This window comes from Neopelma chrysocephalum, unplaced genomic scaffold (assembly GCF_003984885.1).
Source record: "Neopelma chrysocephalum unplaced genomic scaffold, ASM398488v2 Primary Assembly neopelma1_69, whole genome shotgun sequence".
NCBI lineage: Eukaryota > Metazoa > Chordata > Aves > Passeriformes > Pipridae > Neopelma > Neopelma chrysocephalum.
The window spans coordinates 3,326,720-3,343,631 of NW_020897729.1; the positions used below are offsets into that span (position 1 = coordinate 3,326,720).

The 16,912-nt window shown below is 60.2% G+C and overlaps 1 protein-coding gene across 2 annotated transcripts in view; it reads right to left on the reverse strand.

Annotated features, from left to right (window-relative positions):
• The window catches only part of EPHB3 (EPH receptor B3), a 29,429-nt gene extending 12,964 nt beyond the window's left edge, over positions 1–16,465 (reverse strand). For both annotated transcript variants that reach the window (XM_027685593.1, XM_027685592.1), the window contains exons 1-3: positions 16,400–16,465; positions 2,964–3,028; positions 1,928–2,600 (exon numbers count right to left, since the gene is read on the reverse strand). In XM_027685593.1, the coding sequence (XP_027541394.1) occupies positions 1,928–2,600; positions 2,964–3,020 (730 nt within the window). In that variant the 5' untranslated portion in view covers positions 3,021–3,028; positions 16,400–16,465. The remainder of the gene's footprint in view (positions 1–1,927; positions 2,601–2,963; positions 3,029–16,399) is intronic.
• Between the last annotated feature and the right edge of the window lie 447 nt (positions 16,466–16,912).

The window sequence follows — 16,912 nt, forward strand, 5'->3', positions numbered from 1 at the left end:
CGCCCGCGCAGTGAAGCCTCAGAGGGCTCCCCAGGGTGGGAGTGATGAAACCCCAGCTCCGTGGGGCTGCATCCCCACCTCTACCCATGATGTGGGGGCCGGGGAGCCTTCTCGGTGGTGCTGGACTGTCGAAATGGGATAAGCCAAGAGCAGAAAAGGGAGCTGCAGCTCCAGCTTCTCCCAGCCCTTCTTCAGCTGTTTCCACTTAAAACACACGATCATATGGCGGAAAATCTGATCTTACAAGCGCAGCGCAACTTTCCCAGAGAAACGTGAGGACACCGCCGCTTCTGCCCAGCAAGAAGGCAGGCTGCCGGATGGAGACGTGCCCGTGGCTCAGCATGGCTTCCCTGCCTGCAGCAGAAGAAGTTGGGGTTTGGGGGGAAAATCAAAGGTACCGGGAAAGCCACCACATGGGGGTCTATCCAGCTTGGGGGATGTGGAGAGGGGACCTCACTCTAGGCTCCAGCAATGCCCTGAGCCCAACCCAAGGAGTCCTCAGTCCTGCCTTGGGACGCCCCAGCTAGGCAGAGACCAGATGCTGGGTGGAAACTGTGTCACCTTGTGCCCAAACCCCACTCCCTGCTGGGAAAGAGCCAACACCCTTTATGGTCTAAGATCTCCCAATCCAAGCAAGAAGGAAACCAGCTCCCCAGGAGCGTGGACCCCAGTGCACAGTTTTAAGTGCGGACGGACGCCTGGCACTGGTGTCCATCTGCCCCAGGACGATCCAGATTGGCTGCTCTCAAGAGTGATGTGGGGGCTGGGACACTGAAGTCAGGGCTGTGCTGGCACTGATGGTGCTGGAGGCTCTGGACACCCGGCAGAGCGAGTGGAGCACTGTGGAGACTGAGCTCTCCCCAACCAGCCACAGCAGCACGGCCGACAGCAACACCGCTCCCAAAGCCAATGGAGAGGCCAGCCTGGCCCGAGCCCCACATCACGGGCCGTCCCACATCGCGTGGCCCCTGCCAAGAGCAAAGGGCCGGCGCCAAGCATCCCGTCATCGGCGAGCATGAGGCATCCAGTGCTGGGGGCCCAGCCAGCATCCCACTCCCTGCTCAATGCCTCCAGCCAAGGAGAACAGCGACCTTTCTGCCCTAAACCCCAGCCACCCCAGGGCAGGGTCCTGCCTGCCAGAGAAAGTTCCCAGTTTAAAAATCACCCCAAGGGAGAGTAAGATCCACCCAGGCAGATTTTTCCTTATCAACACACCCAAACTGAGATTAAACTGCAACACCAAAGTTACCGTGGGAGAGCATGGCAGCTGCAGGACCCACACAGCTATCCTGCTGCTATGGTGGCTCTCCATCCCCAGCATCAACATGTGCAGGATGTGTTTCCCTCTCTTCTGAGCAGGAAGAAGGGGCTTCAGACCCCCTGCCTTCATGCTGCTCCCCACCCTCCCTGCTGCTAGCTTTCAGCACTGTCAGGGGGAGCATGCATCCACATGGCTTCTCCCACAGCGCAGTGGAGCCCCAATCACCACCAGGGCTTCCGAGTGCCTCTGCACAAGCAGCGTGAAATCACACTTGCCAGGAACAATCAATAGGCCCAGCCACGAGCACTGCAGGAGGGAGAGAGGGGAGATACTGGATGTGGCAGCAGCGGCGAGAGAAAGGTTTTGGTAATGCTCAGGGGCTTAGGTGTGCTGGATCCCTGCTGAGGACCATGCCTGGAGCTGCAAGGAGATGCATCCTGCACTGGTGCTTGCAAACTAGTGTGCCACAGCAGACACCGCACCAGTCCAGGCCACAAAGGCTTTAAGGTTTCCAAGTCAAACTGCAGGCCAGTCCTCTGAGAAACCACCCTGCTCCCTCCTCAGGGAAGAGCCTCCAAAACCAAACTGAGCTCAACACAAAACCACCTCCACCACATCAACGCATCCGTGGGGACAAAAGCCATGATCGCTCCGCCATGCGCGTACCTTGGCACTGGGTATCCTTCATGGCCGGCTCATACCCAGCGGCACACGTACACGCTCCCACAGGTACCATCCACTCGCCGTCACCGTTGCAGTACAGCTTTAGGGGCACAGACACCTCCACCGCGTTGGGGATGCAGGTGCCTGGCGCGATGACCAGAGAAGTGGGCTCGGCCCCCGTTAAAGTCTCCGGGAAGATAGCAAAGCCAGCAATGGTGTTGGAGCATTTCTTGTAGAAAGCCCGGACGGAGATGAGGGACATGCAGGCTCCCAGGTCCTGGAAGGCGAGGTAAAAGCCATTCTTGGAGAGGGGGCCAAAGCTGCGCACCTTAGTGTTCACGCGGCCAGACTCCAGCTTGGAGAAGCTCTCATCTGGGGCAATTGTATCCACTTTGATGTAGGGGTTTTCCATCCAGAAAGGGCTGTTTGCAGAGGCAGAATCCGTATCTGACTCATAATAGAAGAGGTTGAAGGTCTCTTTGCAGGAGCCGGGGATGTTGGGGATGCTGTTGCAGTCCCGCACAGTGAACTTCAGCTCCACATAGACGCGCTGGACGTCCTGGCGCTGGATGAACTTGGTGCGAAGCCAGTTGTTCTGGTTGGCCTCCCGTACATTGCAGACCTGGTACGTGCGGATGGGGTTCATGGCCTCATCGTAACCGCTGACTTCTTCCCACTGTGAGTGAGAGGGGAAGGGTTAGATCCCCAGCTGGGGACACCAGTGCCACGGACACATCGTGAATGTGGCTGAGGGTGGGGGGGAACAGGCAACAGTCAACAGGGAAGGGCAGCAGCTGCACCTCCACCTGTCACAACCCTCCTGGTCATCAAGGTGACTAAGAGCAACCCAGGCCAGGGCCCACAGCACTCCCGCTCTGCTGACACAGAGTCAGGAGGAGATAGTTTCATGAGGCGAGGATAAGCATGGGAGGGAAGGACAAAGACTCCACAAAGGCACTGGTGAGCAACCCTGATTCCTGTGGGGCCAGGGCCAGCTGTGCCCTTTGGAGGTCAGGACCAGGGCTGGCTCCAAACTTACCCCTGTCTCTGGATGAGTTGTCCAGGCCAACTCAGAGGTCACCCACTTCGTGTCCATCAGGGTCTCTGGAGAAAAAGGAAGGAGAGAAAGAAGTAATTGGAGATGAAGGCCAAGATTAGAGGGAAAAAACCAGGAGGAGTGGGGGAGAGGAGAGCTGAGCCTGACATTTCTGTGGAAAACAGCAACTTGGGGGGTGAGACATGGTGGGAGGAGCGGGAGCGGAGCAGACAGACTCCAGATTTCTCTTCTCCCATCAGGAGTACAGGAAGAGCAAGGCGTCCCCAGAGAGCTGTGCCGGAGCAGGCAAGCAGCAGGACAAGGAGATGGCCAGGTGGTGAGGGGGGGAAGGTGATGGGCTGCCACCCCCTGCCACTGGCACAGCCAGTTGTGCCCCCCGGCCAGCACAGGGGGTGTCAGAGGAGGGAAACCGGGCGCCCCCCGTCTGCTCCCTCCCCCTCTGCTTTGGCAGGGTGCGTATTTACTGTGGCTGGGGTTGAAAGGGCCCGTTCCCATGACAGGGCGGTGTGGGCCAGGCAGGTTTATCCAGAGGAGGAGGGACTGGCAGGCTGCTCTCCCAGAGACGCCCCACATCACTCATTTTACAAGAGGGGAGAAGAATTTGACCGTCTGGCCAACATTCCTGGAGCAGACTACAAGACAAACCACCCCGGCAGCATTCCCCAAACAGCCCCAGCCCCAGCCTTGGGGGAGCGGGACGCTTGTCTGGGAAGAGCTGCAATTGCAGGCAGCTGTCGCTAATCCCAGGCAGAGCTGCGTGGCTCCACGCGAGCACTGTGTGCAAAAACTGGGAGCAAAATGCAAGGAAGAGAGTACGGCAACAGGCTGTGGATCCAATGGCCCTGCTGTGGGCTGCTGGCCTTGTGACCCCCACTCCAGGGATGGCCTCTAGGCTGTTTGGAGCGGAGCAGGCACCTGGAGGTGTCTGGATTGTGGGTCTTCCAGACCCTTTTCTGCCTAAGGGGGGTCTGGTGCAAGAAGTGTGCAAAAGCCTGGAAAACCTGATGTGCCCAGAGGGGCTTTGGTGCCTGCCCCACGGCGGGACCCTGGACCAGTGCCAAAACGCCTCCCTGATGAGGGCATCCCACTCCCCAGCTGCAGGCATGGCCCCATCCCAAAGCCCATGCAGCTCCCCAAGGGCTGTCCATCCATCCATCCATCCATCCATCCATCCATCCATCCATCAGCCCACCTAGGCCCAAGACGAGGGGCAGGGAGCCATGGCTCTCCAGCCCCTAGAACAGCAGTGGGCTGGGAGCCTCTCACTCTGGCTGGCTGGGGCACAGGACATGCCGGGGCAGCTCAGCTGTGCCGGCACCATGGCTCAGCCCCAGAGTGAGAGGCAGTTTCAACTTCTTTCCCTCCACCCCAGGAAAACCACAGGCTGACCCGGCCAGGGAGGAAGTGTGGAGGAGGAAGGAAATATTCACGCGTCGCAGGGTTTCGGATGAAGCCCGTCTGGAGGTAAACACCTTCCTCCCGCGTCCCACCCCGGGGAGACCCGCCAGCAGCTCCTGCGCCAGCACCCACAGACAGGCTGGGAGCATGGGCTGTGGGTGCCACCACGGCACAGATAAACAAGCACATCTGGGGACACGTGGGCTCTCCGACCTGCCTCGCGGTTTGCCAGGTTCCCAGCCAGGCCAGTGAGCCTGCTTCTTGCCCAGGCTGCTCGCCTGGAGCAAACACAAACACAGTCCCATTGTGGGCTGGTGGCACTGGCAATGGACATGGCAAGGGGGACAGAGGGAGGAAAACCCCTCATGGTGTTAGCTCCCCACTGAGAGAGAGGCAGGGAGGCGATCTCTACAACAGACATCAGCTCTGATTTGCAAACACAGAGGTGGTTACTAGGTAGTGGTTATTTACTGTTTTTCAAAAACACAAACTAGGAGCATCTGGTAAAAACAAAGGCGGAGAAAGAAGGAGCCCTCTGCCAAGTGGGTAACGCAGGAGGGCTGGGGCACAGGATGGGCAGGATGGTGCTGGGCACCCATGAGGCAGCCTCTGCTCGGTCCCATGGCACTACCTGCCCAAGGAATGCAGCAACCTGCCGTCCCTGTCTCTTCCCATTTCCCACACCATCAGTTATTGAAGACCAGTAGGAGCCCAAGTGCAGCTCTGCGTGGTCACAAGACCCCCAGAGATGCTGTTGCACTCCCCAGACCCCTGCATGGAGTGGCTACCAGGGCAGGTGGGCAGCGCCAGACCACGGGGCAGCAGGTTCCTGAGTGGAGCTGCCCAGAGCTCTCTGAGGGACAGACCCCGTGCTGGCTGCCCTAATAAGGGCACAGTGGTGCCGTGAGGGCCCAGACACGCCGTGCTGGCGGCACGCAGAGCCAAGTGTGTGCTCGGCGCTGACAGCGCTGCGCTGCCAAGTCCTGGTGCGGATGCCCTGTGCGGGTCCAACCAGTGCAGGGCCCCACTGCCGGCATGGGCAGCTGGTGGGTGTTTCTGCAGGAGGAGTGGGGAAGGGATGCTCTGCGTGCTCAGGGCTGGGGCTGCTGATGGATGAGCGGCTGCAGCGGTGAGTCAGGCTGAGGAGATGGGAATCTGGGTGCAGGGTGTGCCTGCAAGCAGAGCAACACAAGGATCCCGTGGCAAGCCATGGCACAGCTTGGACTGACCAGACCACGGGGGGAATTTGCTTCCCAAACCTGTTCAGGGTGTGCGGGAAGCCTCCTGCACTCCATCAGGCTCCACGTAGGAAGCCCTTGCCATGGCAGACGTCCCCTCCGGCAGCGTCCTTCCCCACGAGTGCTGGTCCTGGGCAGAACCTCAGCTTGGACAGGAGGCTTGCTGCCTGCATCCTAATTTGGCAGCATCTGCCATCTGACCAGCAGAGGAGAGAAAAAACTGACAGAGCCAAGCCGGTTGTTGGCGTGAGAGCCACGTAAACCACACGGAGAGAGTGGGAAGAGGAAATAATAAAAATAAAATCAGTGAGCAACCCAGCTAAAGGAAACAGGCTGAGCGCAGAGGGCAGAGGGGGTTTCCTGCAGCCACAGGAGTGACCCAGGTGGGGTCAGTGGAGCTTCCCAGACCCTCACAGCCTGCCACAGTGAAGGTTGTGGGTGGATGGCCCCACGGGCTGCTGTGCTGCATGGTCCCAGGGCTGGTGGCACATGCTGGGTTGAGCCACAGAAACCGCTCTCTGCCCGTAAAGCTGCCACAGAGATCTCACAGCGGCCTGGTACTGAACCTGTGTCCTCCCTCCCACAAACATCGGGGCACTCCAAGTGCTGGCTCCCCACAAAAGGGCACGTGCTAGTGCCCAGGATGGGGAGCCCAAGAACTGAGCTTCAGTGGTTCAGGAGCACAGAGCTGCTCTCTCCCTCCAGCGCAGGGTGCCAGAGGTGGGCTGAGAGGCATCACCGGTGACTTCCCGGCGCAGTTCAGGTTTGCAGGTGCTTTGGAGGGACGTGAATGGTGTCAGGGCTGGCTGAAGAGTGAGTCAAAGACACTTCAATCCCGTACGCCACAGAGAGAGCCTGGTCCCATTAGTCAACGGGAAATTGGCTCCCAATTTCGCCAGCTTGGGGAAGTCACCCTAAGGCTTGCTTTATCACTGTCTGCAGTGCTGGGAGTTGTCCTCTCCTTACCTTCAGCTGGGCAAAAGCAAGGGATGGAGCAGGAGCCTCGCTATGCTCAGCGAGTGCAGCTGGTCATGGTCAACCCCACATAAAAGCAGGAGTTCCATGGCAGAATAGGATCGGTGACAGGGAAAGAGCCTTATTCCTTGGTCAGGGCTTTGAGCATCACTCCAACTGCCTCTTCCCTGCCCTGCAAGTCTCCTCCCAGGCACATCCTGAGCTGCAAAGACAAGGGGTACCCCCCAGCAGCCCTTCCATCACCTCCACAGAGTCCCCAGCAGTTCACTAGGTGTTTGAAGCCCTGGCAAGGACCCATCTGGAGCCAGGGACCTCTTTCTCCTGGTGCAGAGGCTCAGGAATGCGGCGTGCATGGTCTGAGGCCAGCGAAAACGTTTGAACTCCCCCCTTAAGAGGCCCAGAGAGCCCGTCTCGCGCTGTTGAGCGGCAGACGCGCGCGGCAGCAATGGCTGAGCCAGGAAAGGGGGGGGAGAAATATCAAAATTCTTTCAAGATGAAGCCACTGGGGAAGACTCAATCGTCTCCACCAACAGGCTCCAATTTGAATGCTCTCTCCTTTGAATACAGGGACTGATGGCTTTTATCAGGATGTGCTGGCAACATAGGACACCAGCTCCTAGCCCTGATGAGGAGAAGGCAGCTCGCGCAAGTCCAGAGCATCCTGGAAGAAGGCAAAGGAGGGAAGTTACTAAAGACGCCCACGCAGCTTTGCTGCAAACAGAGGAACCTGTTCTACAACGTGTCCATGCTCTCTGGGAGCTATGCACACCACGGCACCATGGCTGCAGGAGCTCGGTGTGGGATGAGTAGCTCGGACTGGCCGTATGGGCCACTTGCCCCATGCTGAGCTCCTGCAGACACCATCGATGGCTGGATCATTTGTCCCAGGACATGCCCCACCATGGTGGGCTGCTCATAGTGGTGCTGGATGCCTCTCTGCCTTACTGCCATGCTTTTCTCCTCTGTAAGAAAAAGCAGCTTGTTTAGGGATGTACTTTAAATCTTGGTGACTGCCTGCTAGTCAAAAAGCCACCGAAAGGGGCATCTCCCAGTATATTTTAATTTCCTTCTTGGTTTTGAAGATAATTACGGCAGGAGTGGCCTCGCATGCTCCCCATTCAAGCACCTATCGGTACAATTAATCCCGGCACTGTTCTGAGCAGCGGCACAAAGGGCCTTTGGTGTAAGGTCCTTTATCTGGGAACAAAGAGCTGCCTGTGGGAGAGAACCTGAGGTTGCACTTTTCCCGCTGACGAGCGTTTCCCGTACACAAAAGCTGAGCCACACCGAGCGCCCTGAGAGCACGTCAGGTCTGGGAGACCCCGCAACACGTTTTCTTGAAGCATGCAGCTCACCCGGATCCCTCCTCCTCCAGGACGGTTCTTCCCTCTCTGACCCCAGATAAACCCTGTATCCATCCTCCTGGGCAGGGGATGTCCCTGTTCCAAGGCTAGGGGACTTCATGTGCTGCCTGCATTGAGGAAGCTCTCCTGACCAGCTTGGCCCACCATGCTCCGTGGATGGAGCACACCACAGACAGCAGCTCTGGAGCCATCGTGTGCACAGGAGGTGGCGTGCTGGGAGGTTTTGGCACTTGGCAGCCCCTTGTGCCGGAGCTGCACTGCAGGGAGGGGAGGCTCTTGCTGATGCAGCTGAGAGCCAGGAGAGCAGGGAGGGAAACTGAAGCCAGGGAGGGAGGCAGCAGGCAGGCCATCAGTGGACTTGGCAGCACCCAGGGTGGGCAGAGGGTACCCATGGCGGAGGTGCCAGGCGTGGGGTTTGAGAGTGTGGGGAAGGTTCCGGCAGGCGCTGTCTGCCAGCTCCCTCTGCAGGGACGGGGCTGGCAGCACTGCCAGCATGCTGCACAGCCCACATGCCCTCGTCCTCCCGTCTCTCCCGGGGACCCTCTGCACACCTGCCCACCTGAGCATCCAGAGCAAGGCCAGGGGGTTGTGCTGGTCCCACCCTTGCCCTCCCTGGCTGTCAGGCCAGGCAGGCCAGGCGGTGCGGTTCAGCCCAAGGGAAGGGCTGGAGCACTCCCTATCACCGCCCACGCTGGGAACCTGTCCTTATGCCGAGTAGGGCGCCTGCTGCTCCCCAGTGCCGAGGGGGAAGACGCGAGGCTGCCGTGGGAGCTGGCCTCCCACCTCATCCCTCTCCAGGGGGACACAGGAGCTCTGACCACCCAGTCCCACCAATGTGCACTTGCCCCAGGTCCAGGGCAAGCCAGTGAATTGTCAATGAACTGGGAACAAAGGGAAGAGAGAAGGGGAAAAAAGAGAAAAAAAAAAAGGGCCTGTATCACAGCTGTGGCCCTTCATGCCAAGGGCGTTTGGCCCATCATCAAAGGGGATCGGATTTGCTGAGGCAAATGATGACACATCCACTTCAAGCGGGGCAGGTTCTGCCTGCTGCTGGAGGCGAGCCACCAGAGTGAAGAAGTACTGTGGGCACTTAATAATAGACTCATTATTTCTGCATTATGGCAGGGCCCAGAGGCCCCAACTGAGATTAAGGCCCCTCTGCACACACACCGCGCATGCACGTGCAAAGGCAGAGGCAGTCCCTGTCTGGAGAGCCCAGCCAAGGGTGGGCAGCACTGCCAGTCCCGGTACCATTCACCATTGCCGGTTCCAGCCCTGTCAATACCATGGTAAGTTCACAGCAGGGCCCAAGACTGCCATTCCAAGGATGCTCCAAGGATGCATCCTCTATTTCCCAATCCCACACCTGCACTGGGGTATTAACTTTATGCCAGGAGACAGTCCCATAGCTCTGAGCCACTGGCCTTCTGCATTTTCCTCACAGTCCCCCCATCCGACCCCAGCGCCCTTCACCTTCTGCATGGGCCAGATCCAGCTTTCAGATGAGTGGGAGCTGCCTGGCACATGGGATAGAGAGGGACAGGAGCGCTCCCTCCATCCAGCCCTGCCTTGTCATCGACCCACTGGCCGCTAACCGGCTGAAGAGGGTTTTCCGGCCGCGTGCTCCTCGCCAGGAGCTGTTTCCTGACGGCCGTGAGACAGACTGAAGCATGTGAGGGAGGACAGGTGCCAGCTCTGCAAAAGGCAGATCAAGTGGCAGTGCCTGGGATGCGGGAAGGGATGGGTGCTCCTTTCCTCTTGGTCACGCACCGGACGGAGGCAGGGAGGGCAGATTTCTGCCATTTCACGAGCAGGGTCATGCCTGCTCCAGCACCCTCCAGCATCACACTGTGTGCACCCTCCTCCAAAGCGCTGCATTCAGAGCCTGGGACTTCTGCAGGACAGCAAGCTCCCGCCCTCCAGTTGCACGCCAAAGACACGTGCAGCCTGCTGCCCAAACCCTGCCAGGTCCTGCTGCCAGGTCCCGGTCCTGCAAAAAGGCTGTACTGACGCTGAGAGAGGACGGGAGCCAGCTGCTTGAGTCCAGCCCTGCACTGCAATTACTGTTCTATTAATACCACGGGAATTTCGGATGTCAGAGCCCAGTGTGCTACACCAGGGTCAGCTCGGCCAAGGAAGAGCTGCCATCCCTGCCCATGCGGTGGATGCACCCTGGTACTCGCTGCTTTGGCTTGCCCAGGAGGAAAAGATACTTTTCCTGTGGCAGGCTGTGGGCAAGGGGAATGGACAGACCCCACAGACAGCCTCTCAATCCTGCTGCCTGACAGCCTGCTGCCAGACACACTGCTGGCCTTAAAATGATTGCTGCCCACTTGGGACAGGAATGTCCCTGCCTGGCCCCGGGGAAGGGGCTGCCCACTGCAGCTCCCCGCCATGGGGACAACGTGACTAGCCATGCCAGGCGGGCAGGACCTCTACAGCCAGCAGGCAGGACAGATTTATAGGTCACCGTCCCCAGGAGGAATGGCCATGCCTCTGTCCTCCACTGCCACAGAAATAACTCATCCGATCAGGACATGCCAGACCTGTTCGAGCTGAGAATGCCATTGACTAGGACATAGGCAGGAAATGGGCCTGCAAAGCCACCCTTGTTCCCAGGACATGCTATGATAGGGACGTTCCCGCCACCTCCCTCTGTGACCCCACTGCCCTGTGGCCGTGTTTTCATGGGGCAGGTGTCCCCACAGGGCCATCAAGGTGAGCTGGGCTGGTGCGGGTGGATGTAGAGTCCCAAAGTCCCTGGGGGAAGGAAGAAAAAGCAGTCGGTGCTGCAGACCTGTCTCCGCAGGGCAACTGTTTGCGGCAGGCTGAGATCCAAAAGGCCCCTCTCCCCCTCAAGCTCCATTTTTTCCAGGTTGTACTTTTGGAAAGTGCACAGAGAAAGAGTAATGATATTTAAAAGAAAAAAAGCCCCACCTCTTCCCCAAAAAAGGTTACTCAGTGCACATCCAAAGGCTCGCCCCACAGACGGGTGGCTCGGCTGCCAAGCTCCATCCCATCCCGGCAGCGCAGAGCGAGAGTTTCTGCCAAGATCTCCCTCCTCTCTACTGCCTGGGGCAGTTACCCAAATCTCTGCACTGCTCTTTGCTCGCTTCCTCAGCTCTCTGAGAGCACCAAGCCCATCTGGAACTGCTTAAACCCAAATATTGCCCCCCCCCCCTTCCCCACCTCCCCCACCCCCAAAGTCAGATTCTTCCAGAGTTAAAACAAGCACAGAGTCAGGAGGGGGTGCCGGGCCGGGCTGACTCGCTCCTTCATTTCAGTTTAATTTCTGGGGAACTAGAATAAATCTGTTCCTGGCGATCGTTCAAGCCCTGCACATTTTTCTCATTAATAAAAAAAGGCCTTGGATAGCACGCCGCGTGTGCATGCCCCCCCTCCCGGCGGGGTCCCCCCTGCGCCCCAGCCCTCGCTGGGCAGGCGCTGAGCACCCAAGAGACAAGCAGGACTGGGTGAGGGAACATGGGGACAACAGTGTCCCTTCCCCAGGACAGAGATGGGTTTCGGCAGCCCTGTGCGATGGCCACACCTCACAGAGGAACAGGGAGGCTCAAATCCCCTCGCAGCTGCCGCTGGGCAGAAGAGTCCTGGGGGAGGGCTCCCCTGGGACGGGACATCCCTGCTGCCCACCCCTTCGGCATTGCAGCCCCTGCGGGGCCCCCGGGGCATTCCTGGGGAGGGGGGCTGGGAAACAGGTGTTTGTCAACAGTTCCTGCCACATGCATGAGAAACACCAGGCCCTGCAGTGCAGCGGGGCTTAGCGATGGGCAAAAATAAAATTAAGAGACCCCTACAGCAAAATCCCCTCCGCCCCAGCTCAGGACCCACAGCCAGCACACGCTGGCACGTGCATGGAGAGCGGCCGTGGGGCCGGCGCTCGGCCCTGCCGCCGTCCTCCAGCCTCTTCCCAAGATGGCTCCCGTTCCTCTTCAGCGGGGCGGCCATGCGAAGCCAGCACTGGGCTCGCTCCCTCCCGCCTCACGGAGCATGGGCTAGAGGGCTCGGCTGCACTGAGGGAAAAGAGGGCACCAGGGGAGGGATGCAACCCCTCTGGGAAAGATGGCACTGTGGGAAGAGCTGCAATTGCAGCAATGGGGATGTCGCCCCACTCCCAAGCTCAGCACCAGAACTCCTCCATGGCTGTGCTGAGGGTGGGTGATATCAGTACCCAAGCATGGGAGGATGAGGCTTCACCAACAGTGCCAAGCCTGTCCCTCCGCAGGCAGGACAGCCAGCCGCCCGCCCTACAAAATGGCTCCCACATGGAGTTCAGCTCTGCAAGGGAATGGCCCATGCCCTGCTGCCAGCACCGCCCAGCCCGAGTACAGGGCTGGGTTTGGAGCAACAACAACAACAAAAATGCAACAAAAAAACCAAAACACGCATTTGAATGGGACAGTCCCAGTCGGGTGGGAGTGTCACTGCAACAGGCTGCCTGGCTTTCAAGGTGGCAGCCCATCCCCTGGGGTGTGGGGTTGTACCTGGTTCTGCAAGGAGCTTCCTGGCCACGGAGGGGCATCCCCATCCCCACCATCCCCCAAACACTTCATGGAAATACACTGGACCTAGAAACAACAGCAACTCATTATGGTTTAAACCACAGAGAAGTTTGTGGCTGCTCCATCGCGGCCCTTGGGTATAGTCCCCCTTTCCCAGGGTTCTCCCCGGGGAGGAGGCTGACACCCACCCTGCGGTCTGCACCAGCTGGGAACAGGGATCCCGACCCCGGGGCCGCCCCAGCACCCTTCCCCCAGCACAGCTCCCAGGCGGAGACGCTTAATCCTGACAAACCAGTTTGACTCAGCACAACAGGAACAGCTACAATTTTAAAAACATGCAAGTCTGTGATTCAGATTGCTGGGGCTGTTTTAATTAAACACCAAGCTCCCCTGCTCCAGCGGCAGCAGCAAACGGCTCACGGAAAGAAAATGCAACCAACTGGTTTCCCCGAATATCTCTTGGAGTAAGTCATCGCAACAAAACAAGGAGTTTCGGTTCATTCCTTAAAAACCAGAGGCCGCTATTCCCAATCGCAAGGGCCAGGCAGAAATGGTCCCACAGCCGCAGCCTTGCTGTACATTAAGGGAGAAATGTGGGACCGCAAACGGACCCCGGTGCTGCAAGTTTTCCCTCTCCCCAGCTCTCCACATGCTCTGCCTGACACAAAGGAAAGCCCTTCTCCTCCCCTCCTCGGGAACATGGACAGGCAGGCTTCCTCGAGTGCAGCTTTTAGTGAGGAACGGGAGATTTAATGAATCCAGTGAGTGTTGCGGAGCCCCACGACCTGCTTTCCCTCGCAGCCTTACCCCAAGCACCAATAAAACAGCAGGGCCAACTTGCCCCATCGCCCCGCCGAGAAATATGCCATTTCTGTGAAAAGTAATTAAACGGAAAGCAAATCTCCCTGCCAAGAAAATACCTGGCAGTTCCAGCACAGGGGTCAATTAAGTAGGGGTTTGCTGGTGCTGAGAGGAGCATGGCCAGGCTGTGTAACACCTGGCTGGGGTCTGGGAGCTGCCACTGGGCAGAACTCAGATGAGGAAAATCCTTCCTAGAAATCCTCCTGCACTGGGGGCTTTGGTTATTTCACTAGAGCCTGAGTAGGCTTGGGACTACGTGCAGCAACACAGTGCTTCTGCACAGGGGTTCATGGGGAAGCACGTGGGAAACCCCAAGTTTAAATGGAGTCCTGCATCCAGAGAGGCTGCTCAGGGCAGAAGCTGCCTGGCAGAGTGGCTCCTTAGGAGAGCAGGTCCCCGTCCCAGCCCACCTGCACCCCCAGGGCGACAGGCAGATCCAGCCTGTGGCTGTCCACACTCCCTTGGACCAGGGTATTTTGAAGCCTGGGGTTTTACCCTTGGATAGTCAGCAAGGGCCTGGAACGCAGCACGTTCCCCATGCTGTTTCGCTGCGTCCGCTCCCCACAGGGCCTCTGCTCCCACAGCCCTGCTCGAACAAACTCCTCAGCTCAAACCCCTGCACTGGAGAAAGGATCTGCTGTTGCCCCTGGATAGAACATTCCTTCTGCAGCCGGCCTGGGGACTGCTGAACCGGAGAAGAAAAACACATTGTGACTTCAAACAGACCCAGCGCACTTACAGGATCTGGAGAGAAACCATTTTCTCCTCGGCAGCACAAAGCCCTCACTGAGCTGCTGCCGAGCGCGGCTTTTCCCCTCCACCCCCGTGGGGCCTTGTAAAGAAACCCAACTCCCCGCCATCCCCCCGGGAATGAGGAGCGCCATCCAGCCCCAAAGCCCCCTGCCCTTCCAGCCCAGCACCAGCGGCAAGACCAGCCTGTTGCCCCTCGGAGAGGACGGTAAAGTGGCCGGGTCTGGGGACCACTCGCTGCTGTTCTCTGCAGGACGTGTGTGCAGATTTACGGCCACGCCAGATTTATGATCAGCACTAAAATATCCGAAGAAACGTGCACGCGAGATTTACAGTAACCGCTGGAACGCGCCGGTCCCCATCAGGAAGCAGCGTTGAGCACGGACAGAAATGCCCAACGCAGCAGAAGCGCGGGAGCTCACTGACCGTGATGTGAGCAGCGGCTTCCCAAAGCTGGGCAAGGCAGAAGCCTCTCTGGGCCAGCTGAAACTTTCCCTCCAGCTTGAACAAGAGCAAAGGGGAAAAAAAATAAAAATAAAAAAATAAAAAAAAAGAGAATACCAGGGGAATCGGGGCCAGCCCCAAAAATGCTGGGTGGCTGCCAGCCAGCCCTGAAGCAGTCCCACTGGGTTGGCACACAGCTGGGCCCTGACCTCTTGGATGGCGTGTTCAGCCCCTGACCCCTCCACACGTTTGTGAAGCTGAAAAAAAACTAGCGACTCCTCAGCAGGGGCTGTTTATTTTCTCTCCATCCAACTCCTCCCATTGCTCCATCCCCGGTCAGTGCTGGGGCTCCCTGCCTCCCCGGGGACACGCGGGACAGTGCCCAGGCGATGCTTGCTGGTGTTGCCAGCCCCCATGTCGGCTATCCTTCCCCAATTCCCAAACCGCTGATGGGAAGCAGGTTGCAAGGCGCTGCCTGCAAGCGTGGGGCCCCACTGGGCTCTCCGCCTGCAACTTCATCCTCCGACACCTCTCCAGCAGGCAGGGATCCCCGGGTGGGTGCTCGGGAGCCTCCATCCCGGGAGGGCTGGGTGCCAGTGGTTTCTCCCTTCCCCTTCTGCTGCGGGGCTCCCGCTTAGCCGGGAGCTCACGGACCCGGCAGGCCCACCAGCTCTGATTCCTACGGCGTACAAAGGAGATGGGGTTTTAATTTTTTTTTTTCCCTTTTAAAGGAGAAAAAACCAAATCGAACGGAGGGAGGATGAAAAGGAACTCGGGCAACAAGCACCCCCGAAACTTTCTACAAAGCCCAAAGCCGGAGGAAAGATGTCCCCCCATCCACCTCAGGGGATATGGGGCTCCTGCCCACGGCCACCCCCGGGGCCGAACCTGAACCCCGCAACGCGGGGCGACGGCAGCGCGAGCCCGAGCACGACACCGCCTCCGAGCAGCCCCCGCCGCCCTCCGCCCGGGCGGGGGCACCCACAGCTCCGCTCCAAACGGGGCTTCTCCCTTTCCTTCCCTCCCTCCCTCCGGCAGTGGGTTCGGTTACCGGACACCGGAGCGCCGCCGCTCCTGGCACTCCTGGCCAGAGCCCTGCATACTTTGTGCCGAGACAAAAACCCGTCCGGGCCCCCTTCTCTTCCTCCCCTCCGGCGCGACCCGCCTCGCCCGTCTGGGGATCCCCAGTCCCTCAGTGGGGCCAAAAGCCGCTTTCCTCGCTCAAACCTAGGGGTGCTTTGACACCCCGCGCACCGGGGTTCACCCTTCGAGGGGGGAAGGATTAGTCCCCGTTCTATTCCCAACTCCACCGGAGCTCAGGGGTGGGCGAGCCGCGCAGCGCAGACCCGCTCGGGGGTGGATGCGGCACGCGTGGCCACTCGCCCCGGCGGTCCCACGCTGGAGCCGCGGGGGTTAAGGCGGCGGGCGCGGCGAGCCCTGCCGGAGAAGGGATGGAGCCGGACACGGCACACGGACACTCCTTCCGCGGCCCCACCAGTTCTGGCACGCCGCGAGCTTCCACTGAAAGAAATATTAATTTTCCAGCCCTCTCGGTCGTGGCGAAAAGCCTCGAAACGTGAACCGAGTATCCAACGAGGCGCCGCTCCCTGCCAGCAGCCGCCGTTCGCGGAGCCGCGTCGGGCTCGGTTCCACGGGGCGTTGACTCCGAAACCCACCGAGGGCGGCGGAGCGCGGGGAGCGGGGCTGCGGCGGCGAGATCCCCGCGGGGACAACCGGCCGTTGGCGGCGCCACGACGAGCTGAGCCACGACGAGTCGGCGGGCCGGGGACACCCCGGAGGGTGCGTGCGCCCGTGCGCACTCGCCCGGGCCCCGGCACGGCGGACGGGGACGCCCGCCCGGTACTCACCCTCCAGAGCGCGGCGGCCGCCGGGGAGCAGCAGGAGCAGCAGGAGGGGGAGCAGCGGCGGCGGCGGCGGGGGGGCCCCCGGGCGGGCCGCGGCCATGGCGGGGGCGGTGCGGGCGGCCCCGCCGGGCAGTCCCGAGCTCGGCGCCACGCGCGGCTCCTCTCGCCGCCGCGCCACGATCGCGCTCTGGCGCCGCTGCCGCCGCCGCCGCCGCTGAGCCGTGAGGGGCGGGGCCCGCCCGCCAATCACCCCGCCCCTGGCAACCCGGCGCCCCTGGCGACGGCGAGCGCGGAGCCGATTGGGCGGTGCCGGGATGGGGGGCGGGGCCTGTGCGGAAAGATGAATTGGAGGGGGCGGGCCCAGCCCGGCGCGCCCCCGCTGGCCCCGCCCCCGGCGCGCGAGGCGCAGGGCGGGGAGCGCGCCCCACCCAGCGGCCGCCCGCGGAACTGGGCTCTTAAAGGGGCCGCGCCCCCGGCTCGCCCCGCACACCCCCAGCCTGCCCCTCACACCCCCAG